The 15,611-nt window shown below is 37.4% G+C and overlaps 1 protein-coding gene across 2 annotated transcripts in view; it reads left to right on the top strand.

Moving 5' to 3' along the window:
- Window positions 1-13,899, top strand: part of LOC122555088 (zinc finger X-chromosomal protein-like) — a 52,286-nt gene extending 38,387 nt beyond the window's left edge. For both annotated transcript variants that reach the window (XM_043700762.2, XM_043700763.2), the window contains exons 8-10: window positions 831-968; window positions 3,930-4,070; window positions 10,099-13,899. In XM_043700762.2, coding sequence (XP_043556697.1) covers window positions 831-968; window positions 3,930-4,070; window positions 10,099-11,294 — 1,475 coding nt within the window. In that variant the 3' untranslated portion in view covers window positions 11,295-13,899. The remainder of the gene's footprint in view (window positions 1-830; window positions 969-3,929; window positions 4,071-10,098) is intronic.
- Window positions 13,900-15,611: the final 1,712 nt, after the last annotated feature.

Consider the following 15,611-nt stretch of genomic DNA (forward strand, 5'->3'; position numbering starts at 1 on the left):
ATTGATCTTTGTCTTGTATATACTTAATGAGTGGACATCCACAACTCTCAAGTATAGAAATCCAAAGATTCACAGATATTAAAGTGGAAAAATTTCTCTTGATGTTGACTCTTTAATCTGATACTGTGATGTTACTGAGATCATCTCTCATTTTTGTAATAGGAAACATTGATCTAGTCTACCTTGTAGCCTTTGTGTATGTAGTCCGAAACTGGACAGTATGGATTGAACAGATTGTTGCTAATTTACACAACCAATCAAAATGATTTGGATTGTTGCATTCATAATCATCTGTTTGAGTGTAAAAGATGGATGAATAAATGAAGAACTTAAGGAAAACAATCTGGCACCTGAAGAAGAAAGATGCCATTGTTTCAGCTCGGCTGATGAAGATATTTTTAAACTGGATACATGAAAGCCAACAGTTACTTAAATAATGATGCACTTTTCCCATTATATTTGAGTCATTTTCATTTTAACAGTATTAAACGTTTTACTTTATCCTCAATAATATGACTAAAATTGCTCTTTAATCACCATTAACATCTACTACCACTGATTATGAAACTGATTTACCTTAGAGATAATAAGGAAATTATTGATTTACATAAATTTACGTATTGGGAAAGGAAAAAGGAAAATCTAAATGTGAACAAATTAGGTTTACCTCCACAACATTATACAAGAATTGGATCCATATTGCCCTGAAAGTTTTTGCTTTTATGTTTAGTAGATAAATATATACTCATGTATCTATGTCTTGAGTTACTTTTTAACGAATTGAGAGAAATTCTCTGCCACTTCTCAAGCCTATTGATTGGTTTTTGCAGGTTGTACTGATATTGCAGATGAAGTTTACATGGAAGTCATTGTAGGAGAAGATGATGCAACAGTCGGTCATGAGCAACAAATTGAAGACGCAGACATTAGCAAAACATTTGTGCCTGTAGCTTGGGCTACTGCATATGGTAATTATTTTTAAATTTTCTTCCTTAGCATTTCCTTTTTATTGTAGGATTATTTTCAGTGTAATGTTATATATTTTATTGAAAGTTTTCTTTTGCATTTTATACTTATCAAGTCGATGCATCTGTAAGAAAGGGATACAATTTCCCTTTCTCCACCCCTACTCAACATTCCACTGATTACTACATGAAAACTTAGTCTGCAGATAGATAGATGAGGAGACTTTTTTTCTGAACTTTTGATTTCAGTAGCCTGAAGCATAGTCTGCATTTAGTCTGTTTTGAAACTGCTAAAGTACGTTCCTACTCATTCAAGTCCCTAGAACTTTCTGGCACAGTGGGACATTAAACTATTTGAGGAAATTGCTAGTGCTATTCCTTAGTAAGCCACTGGGAGTGAAGTGTGTCCAATTTTACTTTGCTTCAGCTTTCTGCGCTTGGTGGGTGAGATCTTACAAACTAATGGAGGATCATGGCACACAGTAAATTAGAATAGTGTACATGACATGTTATAATTTGAAACTAGAAAAGAAAGCAATCTGTACTAAACTCAACCAAAAATTGAAGATCTCAAAAGCCTAATATGTAAATAAGGACAATGTCGTGAGTTTGGGTTCTGAGGAAGGTTAATTGACCTGAAATATTGACATTTTTTCACTCTCCACAGATGTTGCCAAAGTTGCAGAGTAGTTCTAGCAATGCCTGCTTTAATTTCAAAGCTTTGGGCAGGATAACTGTGCATTTTAAAATAGGAAGGCAAAATCAGGACCATAGGCCATATTTAGCTATGAAGATTAAGTCAAAAGATTTTACATAATGCTTACCAAGTCATCATTTTAGTTGCTGGAGTGTATTTTATCCTTTCACGATCAAAATTGAATCTGACAGAGGTCAATTTCTGAAATTTGTTGATTTTGTTTTGTTTTTTTATTTTGGCTTCTAGAATATGCACAAGAAGCACCGGTTATATTTTTAATTCTGAGTTAGGAACTGTAGCCAAATTCTGTGGATTAAATCAGTAATTCTAATATAATATACATATCTCTGCACAAAAATGAATTTTTCTTTACTCCGTGTTTGAAATCCATAAATGTCTATTAATATTGCCCGTTGTCCTTGCATGAGCCAATAATATGTTAAAAGTTGTTGATGACAGTATCACAGGTATCACCATGACTCAGTGGTGTCAGAAGATTATTCTTGAGTATGCAATCTATAAATGTATATTCACCAACTGACATCACTAAAATTGGTTATTTGGTCATAATTGCATGGCACTTTGGTGTGATAAATTGGCAGCCAACATTTCCAGATTACAATAATCTGCATGTGACCATGTATCAAAAATACCGCAGTGGCTCTAAAACCCATGAGGTGCTATGAGGTCGTGTAAGGTGCAGTGTAAATATGTTCTTCTTTATTATGACTGGCTTAAACATACTTTATTCAGCATTCAGTGCATTTGCCAGTATCAATCACTGAATAGTAATTTGAAGTAGAATTTTTAAGGCAGTGATGGAGTGTATCTGTTAAAGCAACTTTCTGGGATTCCACCATGTTGGGTTTTCTAAGTGGAATGGTTCTGTTTTAATGGCCCTTCTGTTTCAACTAATATTTTAGAACTGATAAAATTAATATCCTGTACAGTTCTTCTGCTATAAGACCAGAAGACATAGGAACAGAAATTAGGCCATTCAGCCTATCAAGTCTGCTCTGCCATTCAGTCGTGGCTGATGGTTTCTCAACTGCATTCTCCCGCTTTCTTCCTGTAACCTTTGATCCCCTTGATACTCCACGCATTTTGTTAAAGTGAATTTGCTGTAACACGATTGACAAATTGGGGACACTGTTTCTAAAGTGCAAACTTCTAAAGTGTGTGTTGGCTGTAACATGATTACATCACCAATACTTTAAACGCTGTTTCTAAAATGTGATTTTTCTATAATATGGTGTTGCACAAGAACGCAACCATCACGTTATAAAAGAATTACCTGTATACAAAGGAACCTCGATTATCCGAAAACACGGACAGGGAGTATTTTGTTCGAGTAAATTGAATGTGGGATAATCGAATACTGGATAACATAGTTAACCAAGCATCGGGACCTTGCGATCTTGTTCACATAATCTGAAACTCAGTTAATCAAATACCGGATAATCAAGGTTCTTCTGTACTGGTTCTGGCACAGCAGCAATGACATATTCAATGCTATCTTTTATATTTTAAAACCTTAAGCTAATGTAAAACTTTTCAGTGGATTTGTTTACCTGTAAAATACATTGGAAATAATACTTGCAAATTGTAAAATTTTAATGTAATATGTCCTGAAATGAATGCGGATCATTCATATTTGTGTTAGGTTAACAAAATATAGTAAGACACTGTGAATGGCAATTAGTCCTAATCTTTGAACTGCAAAGATCTATTTTAAAATCTTAGTGTTATTGTATCCATGCTTTCATAGCTTCTTCCAACTTGTTGGAAGCATGTAGGGACTGTTTAACCTTTGCTTGTGACCAAACTTTCTTTCTAGGAGATTATCGTATGTACTCTGTCAAATTACAGAAGTATTTGCATCTTCTTTGTCTATTTTTTCATCTCCTCCTTTCTTGTTACTACATTGTTTTTAAGGTAAAGATTAATTTGATCTTATACAATTAGAGGAATGGATTGTCTTTGGAATTGGTGTAAGAAATAAGTTAATTATGTAAAGCAGGAGATAAGACTTGATTAGCTAGCTCCATAGTAGTTTTGGATCCATCTTGGATGAATTTCTTCAAATACAACTCTTTAAATAAAGGCCCAGGCATACATCTAGATAATAATGGCCAAATGTAACAAATGAAACATTTTTTTAAAATTCTATATAAATATAACATATTTTCAAAAAATCAATTAAGGTACCCACATAGAATATGTAAATGAACAATAGAAATTGATCACAATGTTTTGTCCTTTCTCAGGTAACAGTTCTGAGACTGTAGAGAACAAGAATGGAACTGCCAGCCATCTTCTACAAGCAGATGGAACAGCTGAGCTTAACAGGCTGGCAAAACCAAAGTCGAGGAAAAGGAGGAGATTTGAAAGTAGACAGTATCAGACAGGTACAGAATGTTCCTCATTGATGCACATTCTGTGTTGGCTATGGAGGAACATTTTTATGGTGCTATTTAATGATTGATTAATTTCAACTTAGCAAAACTGACTACTTTCCATTTCACATACATCTTCAGGAAATATGACTTCACTATATCAGCTGACATTACCTGTGATAGTTTCTTTGATATCTTTTTAACATTCGGTGCACCAAGAACTATCATTCACAGGCAATATAACTGGGAAATTTGATCATACATTCACACTTTTTTTTAGAAAAAACTTTCCCTTCATTCAGGTAAGAAAGTGCCTGATGCACACTTCGAACTCTGGCAGTGTGGCCAGTTATCATTGGGTGAAGGTTCTGCTTTATGCTGCACTTGTGGTTGTGCAGAATTGTGCTGAAAATCTACTTAATGTTAAAGAAGCTTGTAACATTGGCCATGAAGATAGAGTCAACTAATAATTAAATTCTCGTATTCCAGAATTAGTTAAACAGGATTTGGACTGAGATTTTCATTATCATTACAAACTTTGATTTCTACACCTGCTACACAACCATCCACTAATTTTCCAATATAGTGGGCAGTTGCTACACTATTTTAAAAGCATCCACACTCATTTAATCATGGAATGGCAACAGTCATGTCTGGTTAATATATGCTAACTGCCTGGTAATTCTAGGTGCAGTACTCATTTCATATTAGCAGATGCTGCTCCCTGTATCTTTTACTTTTTCATTATTTGTGTAGGTCCATTCACTGGAAAGTAGAGATTAAGAGCCATTCTCCTGTTTTGACCTGTTGCCTTGCATTGCTGTCGTATTGCCATATGAATTAAAAGAGCCAATGACAAAAGCACATATGAAAACCAAGCATCATTGTGCTATTAATTATTGTGCTACAATGTCTTTATAAAGCCAGTGTGAAGATGTTTGCCGTTGCCTATTACAAATTATAGCTCAAATGTGGGTACATGTATATGAACAATTAGCAATCAAAAAAACATAGTTGCGTGAGAACTTGGCATGGATCATATTGCTTTATTAGGAAAAATTGAGCAGTTTGCAACTGTACTATTTGGAATTGAGAAGAAGGAGATTTTATTGAAATGTAATGATTTTTGGGGAATTTGATAAGATAGATCCTGATAGAATGCTTTTTATCGTGGGAGAGTCGAGAACAAGTTGGACACATTTTAAAATTAAGGGTCTTCTAATTATAGAATCCCCACAGCATGGAAACAGGCCATTCGGCCCAACAAGTCCACACCAACTCTCCAAACAGCACCCCACTGGGCCTGTCCCTCTATCCTATCCCTGTTACCTTGCATTTCTCATGGCTGACACACCTAACCTGCACGTTTGGGGCGGCGCAGTGGCTCAGTGGTTAGCACTGCTGCCTCTCAGCGCCAGGGACCCAGGTTCGATTCCTGCCCTGGGTAACTGACTGTGGAGTTTGCACATTCTCCCTGTGTCTGCATGGGTTTCCTCCGAGTGCTCCGGTTTCCTCCCACAATCCAAAGATGTGCAAGTTAGGTGAATTGCCCATAGTCAGGGGTGAAAATGGGGAATGGGTCTGGGTGGTTATTCTTTATGGTCAGCATGGACGGGTTGGACCAAAGGGTCTGTTTTCATGCTGTACATCTCTATGACTCTATCCCTGAACACTGGACAATTTGGCATGGCAAAGCCACCTAACCTGCACATCTTTGTTCTGTGAGAGGAAACTGGAGCATCGGGAGGAAACCCACGCTGATGTGGGGAGAACATGCAAACTCCACACAGTCAGCCGATGCTGGAATAAAACCCGGGTCCCTGGCACTGTGAGGCAGCAGTGCTAACCACTGAGCCATCATGCCAAGATGGAAAAGAGGATTTTCTTCTCAGATGAATTTGCTTCCACAACAGTGAAAGAAGGGTGATTGAATGTATTTGAGGTTGAGTTAGACAGATTTTTGATTGACAGGGAGGATTATGGAGGTGGTAGGAAGAAATGGGGAATGAAGTCCACAATCACATCATCCATACTCCTTTGAATGGTGGAGAAGATTTAATGAATGGACTACTCCTATTCTTATGATCTCGTTAACACTTGAGCAAAGATGCACTGAGCAGTTATCTGATAGATGCAACAGTTCCATAGGCTTACTTCGCCTGGTTCCAGATCCTGTGGGTGGTGCTATTAAGCCAGACCACCAACATTGGCTGCTAGACAATGTCCAGCTGATTTTTGCCATTCTGAAGTATCCTTCTCAAACCTGTGAACCCTCCTACGCCCATCATCTGCAAGTGCACGTCCAGTACATCAGCCATCAAACAGCAAATTAAGTGCCATGCTGGTCCCTCACTAGGCCACTTATTCTATGGGCTGAATCTTAGGGGTTTTTTTGACTAAGTCTGTGAATTTGCATTGAGCTTTTAGGAAGGATATCTGCTACAAGACCTAGCATGCTTTCTTGCCATATCTTATTGAACTTGCTTCACTAACTACCTAACCTACCCTTATTGGCTCCTCATGTCCAACTCCAGGTCCAATTTACCAGATGCTATTTCCAGTGGCATCTTTTGTCCTGTCATCATCTTTAAAAGGCATTGTGCACCAAACACCGTCAGTCCTGAGCTGCCCTGCAACGTTCTTGAAGTTTGTTCAGGGTATGCAGAGAGATGGAAATTAGCCTTTGGCTGTGCAGTCGGGGACCTGAAGGTCCTGCTGGGTAGTGTGGCGCAGACAGGGCTTCCTCTTCGCTCAGAACCTGGATTGGAGATCATGACATAAAACAATACCAACCTAGTGTGAGGTTGCCACCTGAAGTAAAGCTGCCTCAGTCATCTGGATTAATGTGCAGTACTGTAGGTAGAAGGCCAGTGGTCTTGTGTTGTAACTGTATTGGAACCGCTTGTTGGGGACATGACTAGTTTTGGAGCACAGGTCTTCAGTTATTATTGCAGGATATTGTTAGGACCCCTAGTCTTTCAGTTTCCGGTAGAGTGAATCAAATTCGGGTTGAAGACTGGCATTAGTGATGCAAGGGTGGCACAATGGTTAGCATTGCTGACTCACAGCACCAGGTCCAGTTCCAGTCTTGGATGACTGTTTGGAGTTTGCATATTCTCCCCTTATCTGCTTGGGTTTCTGCCAAGTGCACTGTTTTCCTCCCACAGGCCAAAGATGTGCAGGTTAGGTAGATTAGCCGTGGTAAATGTGGTGTTACAGGGACAGGGTAGGGGACTGGGTCTTGGTGGGATGCTCTTCAGAGATTCAATGCAGACTGAATGGGCAAAATGGCCTCAATCTGCATTGTCAGGATTCTGTGACCTCCGTGGTGCCTGGGATGGATCATCCACTTGGCACATCAGGCTGTAGAAGGTTGAAAATACATCAGACTTATCTTTTGCACTGGTGTTGAGGATGGAAATATTTGTTGAGCCTCTAGTTCTGATAGTTGTTTGCTTGTCCACCACATTCATAATTGGCAGGAATACAAAGATTAAATCTGATCTTTTGATTATGGGGTTGTTTAGCCCTGTCTTTTAAATGCTGTTTCCACTGTTTAGCATGCTACCATTCTGGCTGTGTAGTTGCTCCAGATAGGCACTTTTTTAAAGTTATGTCTGGTGCTTCTACTGACATAACCTCCTGCATTTTTCATTTAACCAGAGTTGATCTCCCTGCTTTGTGATAATAGTGGAATGGGAAATGTGCCACTCCATGAGTTTACAAATTGTGGTTGAATATAATTTTGCTGCTAATGGCCCATGGCACTTGATGCTCAGCTTTGAATTGTGACCCATTTAGTATGATGGGATGACAATGAAAGGATCTCCACAATGACAGTGTGGTTTTCGTTCCTACTGATACTGTTTTGGTTGGATGCATCTGTGACAGGCAGATTGGTGAGGATGAGGTTTGATAGATTTTTCCCTCTTGTTGGTTTCCTTACCACTGCCAAGAACAAGTCTAGCAGCTATGTTATTTTGGACTCAGCCAGCTCAGTCAGTAATTGTAGCCTAAGGTTTAGGACTTGGTGAGCATAGTCAGTACTCGGGCTATGGAGCTATTCTTGACTTTGAATTGCTGCCCCACCCATTCTTCAGCATTCCTCCATGTGATTTCATCTTGGAATTAATACTGATGCAGCATTGGGTATATTTTGTTATGGATGTATGTTAGTATGCTGCAATAAACAGGAGATTTATCTTTGATTTGATGATGTGAAGGAGCCGGTCTTGGACCGGTGTGGACAAAGTTAAAAATCGCACAACACCAGGTGATAGTCCAACAGGTTTATTTGGAAGTGCTAGCTTTCGGAGCGCTGCTCCTTTATCAGGTAGCTGTGGAACAGGATCACAAGACACAAAGCTAGTGCTTCCAAATAAACTTGTTGGACGAAAACCAGGTGTTGTGATTTTAACTGTGATTTGATGGAATGAGGTTTCATGGCATCAGGAATCAATGTCTAGATCAGTTCCCTCCAAACTGTATACCACTGCGTTGCTACCTTTGCTGGGTTGGTGGATCTATCCTGTGGTGAGACAGGACAAACCCTGGGATGCTGGTGGTAGTACCTAGAACTTTATCTATCAGGTATGATTCTAAGAGTATGACTGTGGCTTGACTAGTCTGGGAGAGTTGTCCCACAATCTTGACAGAAGGTTCTAGATGTTAGGAAAGCAGACTCTATGGGGTTGACAGGGGTGTTTTTGCCACTGCAGTTTTCATTACTTAGGCCAGTGCCAGGTAGTTTTTCTAATTTCAGTTCATTCTTCAGACTTACTCGCACTTTGATATAACTATGTGGCTTACAAGTTCGTTTTAGACGGCAGTTGAGAGTCAATTGCATCATTGTTTGTCTGGAGTCACATATAGGCCAACTTCCTAATTGTTTGTAAAGTATCTGGGTTTTTAAATTTACATTCATATTTCCAAGTCATCATGTGCTTTCTTTAAAACCATTATCCCTGTTCCCATCCTCCTCCACTCTAACCACCTTTTGATGCGCCACTGGCTTACATTGATGCGTGGATTCATTTGCCTTGGGTACTATCTGGTGGCACATTCAACTGAACAGTTTTTTTTCTACTTTGTTGACAGGCTGATCACTATACACAATAACTGTCAAAGGAATGTGCATCACAATCCATTTAATCCTGTCCAGACCTATAATTTACTTTACAACAGAGGATTTTGGATTACATTCAGGGATGGGATCTGTTACTTTTTAATCTCTCCCTCAACTGAAGGGTATTAATGACAATGGCAGAACCATTCATATCTGTTTTGATTAGATCAGCTAACAAAAAGTGCATTGATCAGAATTGTAGGGCACTATGCTCCTTATTAGTTGAAACATGAGGGAGGGCTACCTGAGAGCGTTTTTGAGTACAGCTGCTTCTTTTCAACATTCCTGGGCCTAGTAGGAGAAGAATGGAGATTTTATTTTGAGTAAGTAATTTAATTTATTTTATTACATAGGACAGAGGTTTGATTTGCAACTTTCTCATTTATGCTATTTTGAAGCTTATGTAAAATGTAACATTTTAAGATCGTTGTTGAGATGCATGAAAGACAATTTAATTACAGAAAGTTATTCACTTTCTGTCTGTTGTGGGCAATAATGTAATGATAATGTCAATGAACTAATAATCCAGAACCCCAGCTAATATTCTAGCACCGTGGGTTTGAATCCCACCATGGCAGATTCAATAAAAACCTGGAATTAAAAATATAAACTAGCCTAAACAGCAGATTGTCATTTTTATAAAACTCTGGTTCACTAATGTCCTGCAAGGAAGGAAATCAGATGTCCTTACCTGGTCTGGCCTACATGTGACTCCAGACCTAATAATGTTGATTTATAACTACCCTCTCAGCAATTAGTGCTGGCCAAGCCAGCAATGCTCATATACTGTGAAAGAATAAAAAAGAATAACTATGATATCCCTGGAACCATTAAAAAGTAACAGATGTACTAGTTTGATGTTATAGTAATAATTTGGTGCTGAAGACTGACATTTTATTCTTCATTCTGTTACAGCAATCATCATAGGGCCAGATGGACATCCCATAACTGTTTATCCATGTATGATCTGTGGAAAAAAATTTAAATCCAGAGGTTTCCTGAAGCGACACATGAAAAATCATCCAGAGCAGCTGACCAAGAAAAAGTACCAGTGTACTGACTGTGATTACACTACTAACAAGAAAAACAGTTTACACAACCACTTGGAGAGTCACATGCTTATGAACAAAGTGGAGAAGACCTATGAGTGCGATGAATGTGGCAAAGTGTTTTCTCATCCAGGAGCACTGGTTTCCCACAAATTGGTTCACCGTGAAAAAGGAGCCACAAAGATGCACAAATGCAAATTTTGTGAGTATGAGACTGCAGAACAAGGGCTTCTGAATCGCCACCTCTTGGCTGTGCATAGCAAGAATTTTCCACACATATGTGTGGAGTGTGGCAAGGGATTTCGCCATCCTTCAGAGTTGAGGAAACACATGCGAACCCACACTGGGGAGAAACCTTATCAGTGCCAGTACTGTGACTACAAATCAGCTGATGCCTCAAATCTGAAAACTCACATGAAGACAAAGCACAGCAAGGATCTACCATTCAAATGTGAGCATTGCTTGATGACATTCACGGATGCCAAAGAACTACAGAAACATGCCATCATGCATCAGGGACACAAGACCCACCAGTGCACACATTGTGATCACAGAAGTTCCAACTCTAGTGATTTGAAGCGCCATATTATTTCAGTCCACACCAAGGACTATCCTCATAAGTGTGAAGTATGTGATAAAGGCTTTCATCGACCCTCTGAGCTTAAGAAACACATGTCCACTCACAAGGGTAAAAAACTGCACCAGTGTAGGCACTGTGACTTTAAAATTGCAGACCCTTTTGTTCTTAGTCGTCATATTCTTTCAGTTCACACCAAGGATTTGCCATTCAGATGTAAACGTTGCAAAAAGGGCTTTCGACAACAGGTTGAACTTAAGAAGCATATGAAGACCCATAGTGGCAAAAAGGTTTACCAATGTGAGTACTGTGAATATAGCACTACTGACGCCTCAGGCTTTAAACGGCATGTTATTTCAATTCATACAAAGGACTATCCACATCGTTGTGATTACTGCAAGAAAGGCTTCCGAAGACCTTCGGAAAAGAACCAGCATATCTCTCGACATCATAAGGATGCAGTTTTGGTTGAGGGGTTACCATGAACTATTACCAAGTTAGGAAGCAGCTACTTCCAGTGCATCCATTTAATGGTAAAGAATATTGTGTATATTTGTCGTTAAAGACTTAAAAATTAAGTTCACTTCAATAATTGAACTAACTTATCCCCTTTTCCAATTGTATTGTCATAGATTGAAGATCTAGTCTAAAATGCAAATTAATGTCCACAGACATAGAAATCCATTAAATGGACAGGTTTTGCGATATGGTGTCAGATCTTAAGATATGAATGTAATAAATTAGTTACAACAAATCAGCTACAGCTTTGGCTTCTGCCATTATATAATTACTGAATCCAAAATTAGCTATTTCTGAAACAATTTAGCTTCAGTTTAATTATTGATGGCAAATGTGGTCCTTTTATTAGTTTGTATCATTGCTCAGTTTTGTTGAAGTGCTACAGTTTATGTGCTTGCTTGCTTGCCTGTTTTCTGGCTGAAATTCATGTTATCAGCACATCCTCCTGTATTTTGAAATTTCATTTGGTGTTGGAATTGTAGTTATTTTTCCATCTGTGCTTTTGATGCTTCAGTGTATTATGGTAATGGTATGTTTTCAGCCCTTATCTGGATTTACATTTTTATTACAGTTTCATCTTTTAAAAAGAGGGAAAAAAAACTTCACTTGATGTAACCTTGGGACTAAAGGCCTTTGCCTAACTACATTTTACTTGTTCTTCCAGATGTGCTTCATTCCTCTGTGTCAAATGTGGTCTAGCAATGCATTGTTGTGGCAGGATTATTTCATCAAATTTACTTTTCCGTATATGGTGTGTAAAAAAAAAAATGACATTGCTCATGTTTTTACAAGTGTACACATTTTTTCCAGAATTATATTTTGCCAATGTCTTTATCTTGTAAAAATAAAACAAATAGCGCTATATGTTTTTTAAAAAAAGTTCTGTGCTTTCTGTATACTGCAGCTTAATCTTAAAGCAGCAACTTAAAAGAAAATGTATGTATTAGTAGTATTTGTTCTGCATGAGCTGCAAAATCTATTTTAAAACAAATAACTCCAGATGTAGGGAAATGTTTTACATGATGTACCTCAGTCTGATCATAATGTTGGAGAGGTGTTGGGGTATTGGGAAGGGTGTTGCAGGGAATTGTGTGGTGAAAGAGAGGCTTTCTTTCTGACTAAATCTTTATAACATACAAAGTAAAAAGAATGTATATTTGATAACATTGAACAACCACTGTTGATAATCTTCTGAAATAGCCTTCAAATAGTTTATTTGTTTGAGAAACTTGATATAATTGGACGGTTAAAACAATAAAATTGCAGTATAATTCAGGATTTTCAGTATAACATTTTTGAGCTTCAAGATGATGTCCTGCTTCTAATCTCTACAGCATCCTGTAAGGTTTGAAATGCAATGAGTTGGCTTCATTTGTACGTCAGCAAAGTATGAATGGTATGCAAATGAAAGGAAATTTCAAATGGAAGAATTGAAAATTATATCATAATGTAACTGGCAAAACTCATAATTCTGCTACATGTTTTCAATGCATAAGCATTTTTTTTGCTGAAAATGGGAGAACATACATTATTTTTTAAAATGCATGATATAGGACAACATTCCATTTCTATAAAGGACTTTTTTAAAAGCCATATTCAAAATTCTTCAGAAAACAGTTCATTTGAAATCACTCCAGAAAGAGAGCCTATGAGAAGTATTTTAAAAAATTGCAGTTTTTAAAAGCTTTGCAATTTAACCCCCCACCACCACCACCTTTTCCTTCCTTATTACAAAATAGCGTAAACTCTTAATTATTTGAAATCTGCTTGAAAACATAGATTTTGCAGTGCATTGAATTAGACACTACTTAGTAGTTATATAAATATTCTACTGTTTCATTTAGCTAACTTCAGCCCCTCTCATTCCTTTTTAATGTGAACTCCATATTGCAACAATCTCCATTCTCATTTTTGAACTTTTGTAAGGAAATCTTTAGTGCTGTAATATCCACTATATGCCATGTGAAACTTAGTTGAATTACTGTCTTGTCAGAAACATGTATGATATTACATTTGCTATTTTGATACTAGGAACCTTTGGAAGTTCCTTTAGAACTGTACATGACAGCAGATGCTGTGCTATTGGTTGAGCTTAAGCACACCTCATTGTAATTGTAGTGCCAGAGGCTATGGTCCAGACCATCTTCGCAACTGCCTGCACTGCTCCAATTTAATACTATTTTCAGAATAATGGAAAATTGATGAAGGGGAAATAAGAGAAATTGTACATGTTTAAAATTTTATTTTAAAAATGAAAGACATACTGTATTAGAAATGTTAATAGTTGATTATTGTGCAGACATAATTACTCTATGAATAAGTTCTTTAGGTGTTAATCAATTAATTTGTTTCATGGATTAAATCCATTTTTGTGGCAGTTGAGGAAAACTTTTGAATGGGTGCAGCATTTTTTTAAACTGAGATACAATATAGAGTGTTCAACAAAATGCCAGCTGATTTGAAAAGAAAGTTTTATGTCCCTGTGCCTGTAAGCAAAACCATCCTTTGTGATATTATTGTACTTAGCAATGTACTTCATTTAATCTGTAAACAAATAAAATTCAGATTATTTTCCTTTGCATTATTTACTGAATTTTCCCCACTGTTCTGTAAGTACATTGGTAGTAAATATACTGTTCACTGGTAGTTAATACATATCTGTACAGATTTTTAATAGCTCATAAATATTTGGGATTATAAGTAGTAGCCAAATATAGTCTTTACAATAAACATTTATAGGTTTGCCGTCTCTTAAATGTATTCTTGATAAGCTATTACATTGTCCTTACATTCTTAGAACATTAATTTCAATGCTGCAACCAAGGCAAAGATTTCCTGCAGACAGCTGGGATCAGCAGTTTCAAATAAACATTTACTGGAGAGAGAAAAACAACCTAGACATGAAATTTGAACAAGACAAATCACACAAATATCCACCAGAGGAACTAGTGGACAGAGCCTTCATCAGCTAATGCAGTGTGTCATGGTTGAGCAGCATAATGGTCTGTACCATAGTTCCTTACATGCCTAATAGTTAGTTCAGCTATTTCCAGTGCAGTTTGGGATTCCAAGTAAAAATGTACCCCTCCCTCAATATCTGACAATATAGGCTATCTTGCAGGGTGTCTAAGTTGCTTTGTATTTGGAATGGTGGTTAAAAGAAGCCAAAAACAAAATACCTTGGGTGTAGTTCTTATACTAGCGCATTTGGTTTATTGTGACAAAGCAAAAGAAAGCAAACATGAGAAAGGCAACTCTGGAAGTAAAGGCATGCTGAATAATATGAGCTGTCACTATTGTATAAATATGCAGGTGAGTAGCGTCTGGAATGTCAATAATTCAACTCTGGGATACCAGGCTGAACAGAAAACAATCCAGCGGTAAATCTTGGAAAGATGTATAAAATCATTTATGTACTAGGACGATTAACTTAGTCTACATCCACTGGTGTATATATCATGACAACATGAAGTCAGAAACACAGAAGGTGAGTGAACAGATTTTTTTTTAATGTAGCATACATAAAATAGCTAAGTTGATTATTTGTCAGTAATTCTTCACTGTGTCATTGCTTAGAACTTCCAAACTTCCTCACCTTGTTTCCTGTTGAAGCTCTGTATCCCTCCTGTGTCAATTTTAAGATTCTCATCTTCAGATATCACCACATCAAGCAACTCAACCTTATTATTTCATCTTCCTTTGTGTCTCCACATTGACCTTTACTGCCTTAATAACAAGCTCTCTCCCACTGACCCTTCTACTCTAGTCATGTTGACACTCCACTTCTGCCTCAAACTGCAAACCAGTTTATTTTACTTGAAAACCTTCCCTGCTGCTTTTAAAAACATCAGCAAAATGCAATTATTTTGCTACTTTGCACATTTCTCTCCAGTGTTCTTAAGCCAAGATTTATTTCTGTCCAATTTCTTGTGACGCATATGAAGATGATCTCCTTGTCCATAAATGATTTACTAGCTCTAAAATACAAAATATTAAAGTTTTGAATATGTCTGCAAAGTAACTTTATGTTTGGAATATCTAAAACAATATGTAAAGCTCAACGCTGAGAAGCCTGAAATTTGTTCTTGGGGCTAATAACAGAGCTGAAGACTTCCAATAAGTCATGACCAGGATCTCCCAGATTTCATTAAATGTATCAAGGTCAGAAATGTAGAACTGACAGCAAAAAAGAGCCTTTTGCAGATATGCCAGAACTTAGTGTTTGCAGGACAGTTTTCTGTTCATCAATGGGAAAATTACTGAAGTCAAAAAAACCCCAGAAA

Source organism: Chiloscyllium plagiosum, unplaced genomic scaffold, assembly GCF_037043375.1.
Source record: "Chiloscyllium plagiosum isolate Xiang-an unplaced genomic scaffold, Cpla_swu_hap1 HiC_scaffold_12, whole genome shotgun sequence".
Classification (NCBI taxonomy): Eukaryota; Metazoa; Chordata; class Chondrichthyes; order Orectolobiformes; family Hemiscylliidae; genus Chiloscyllium; species Chiloscyllium plagiosum.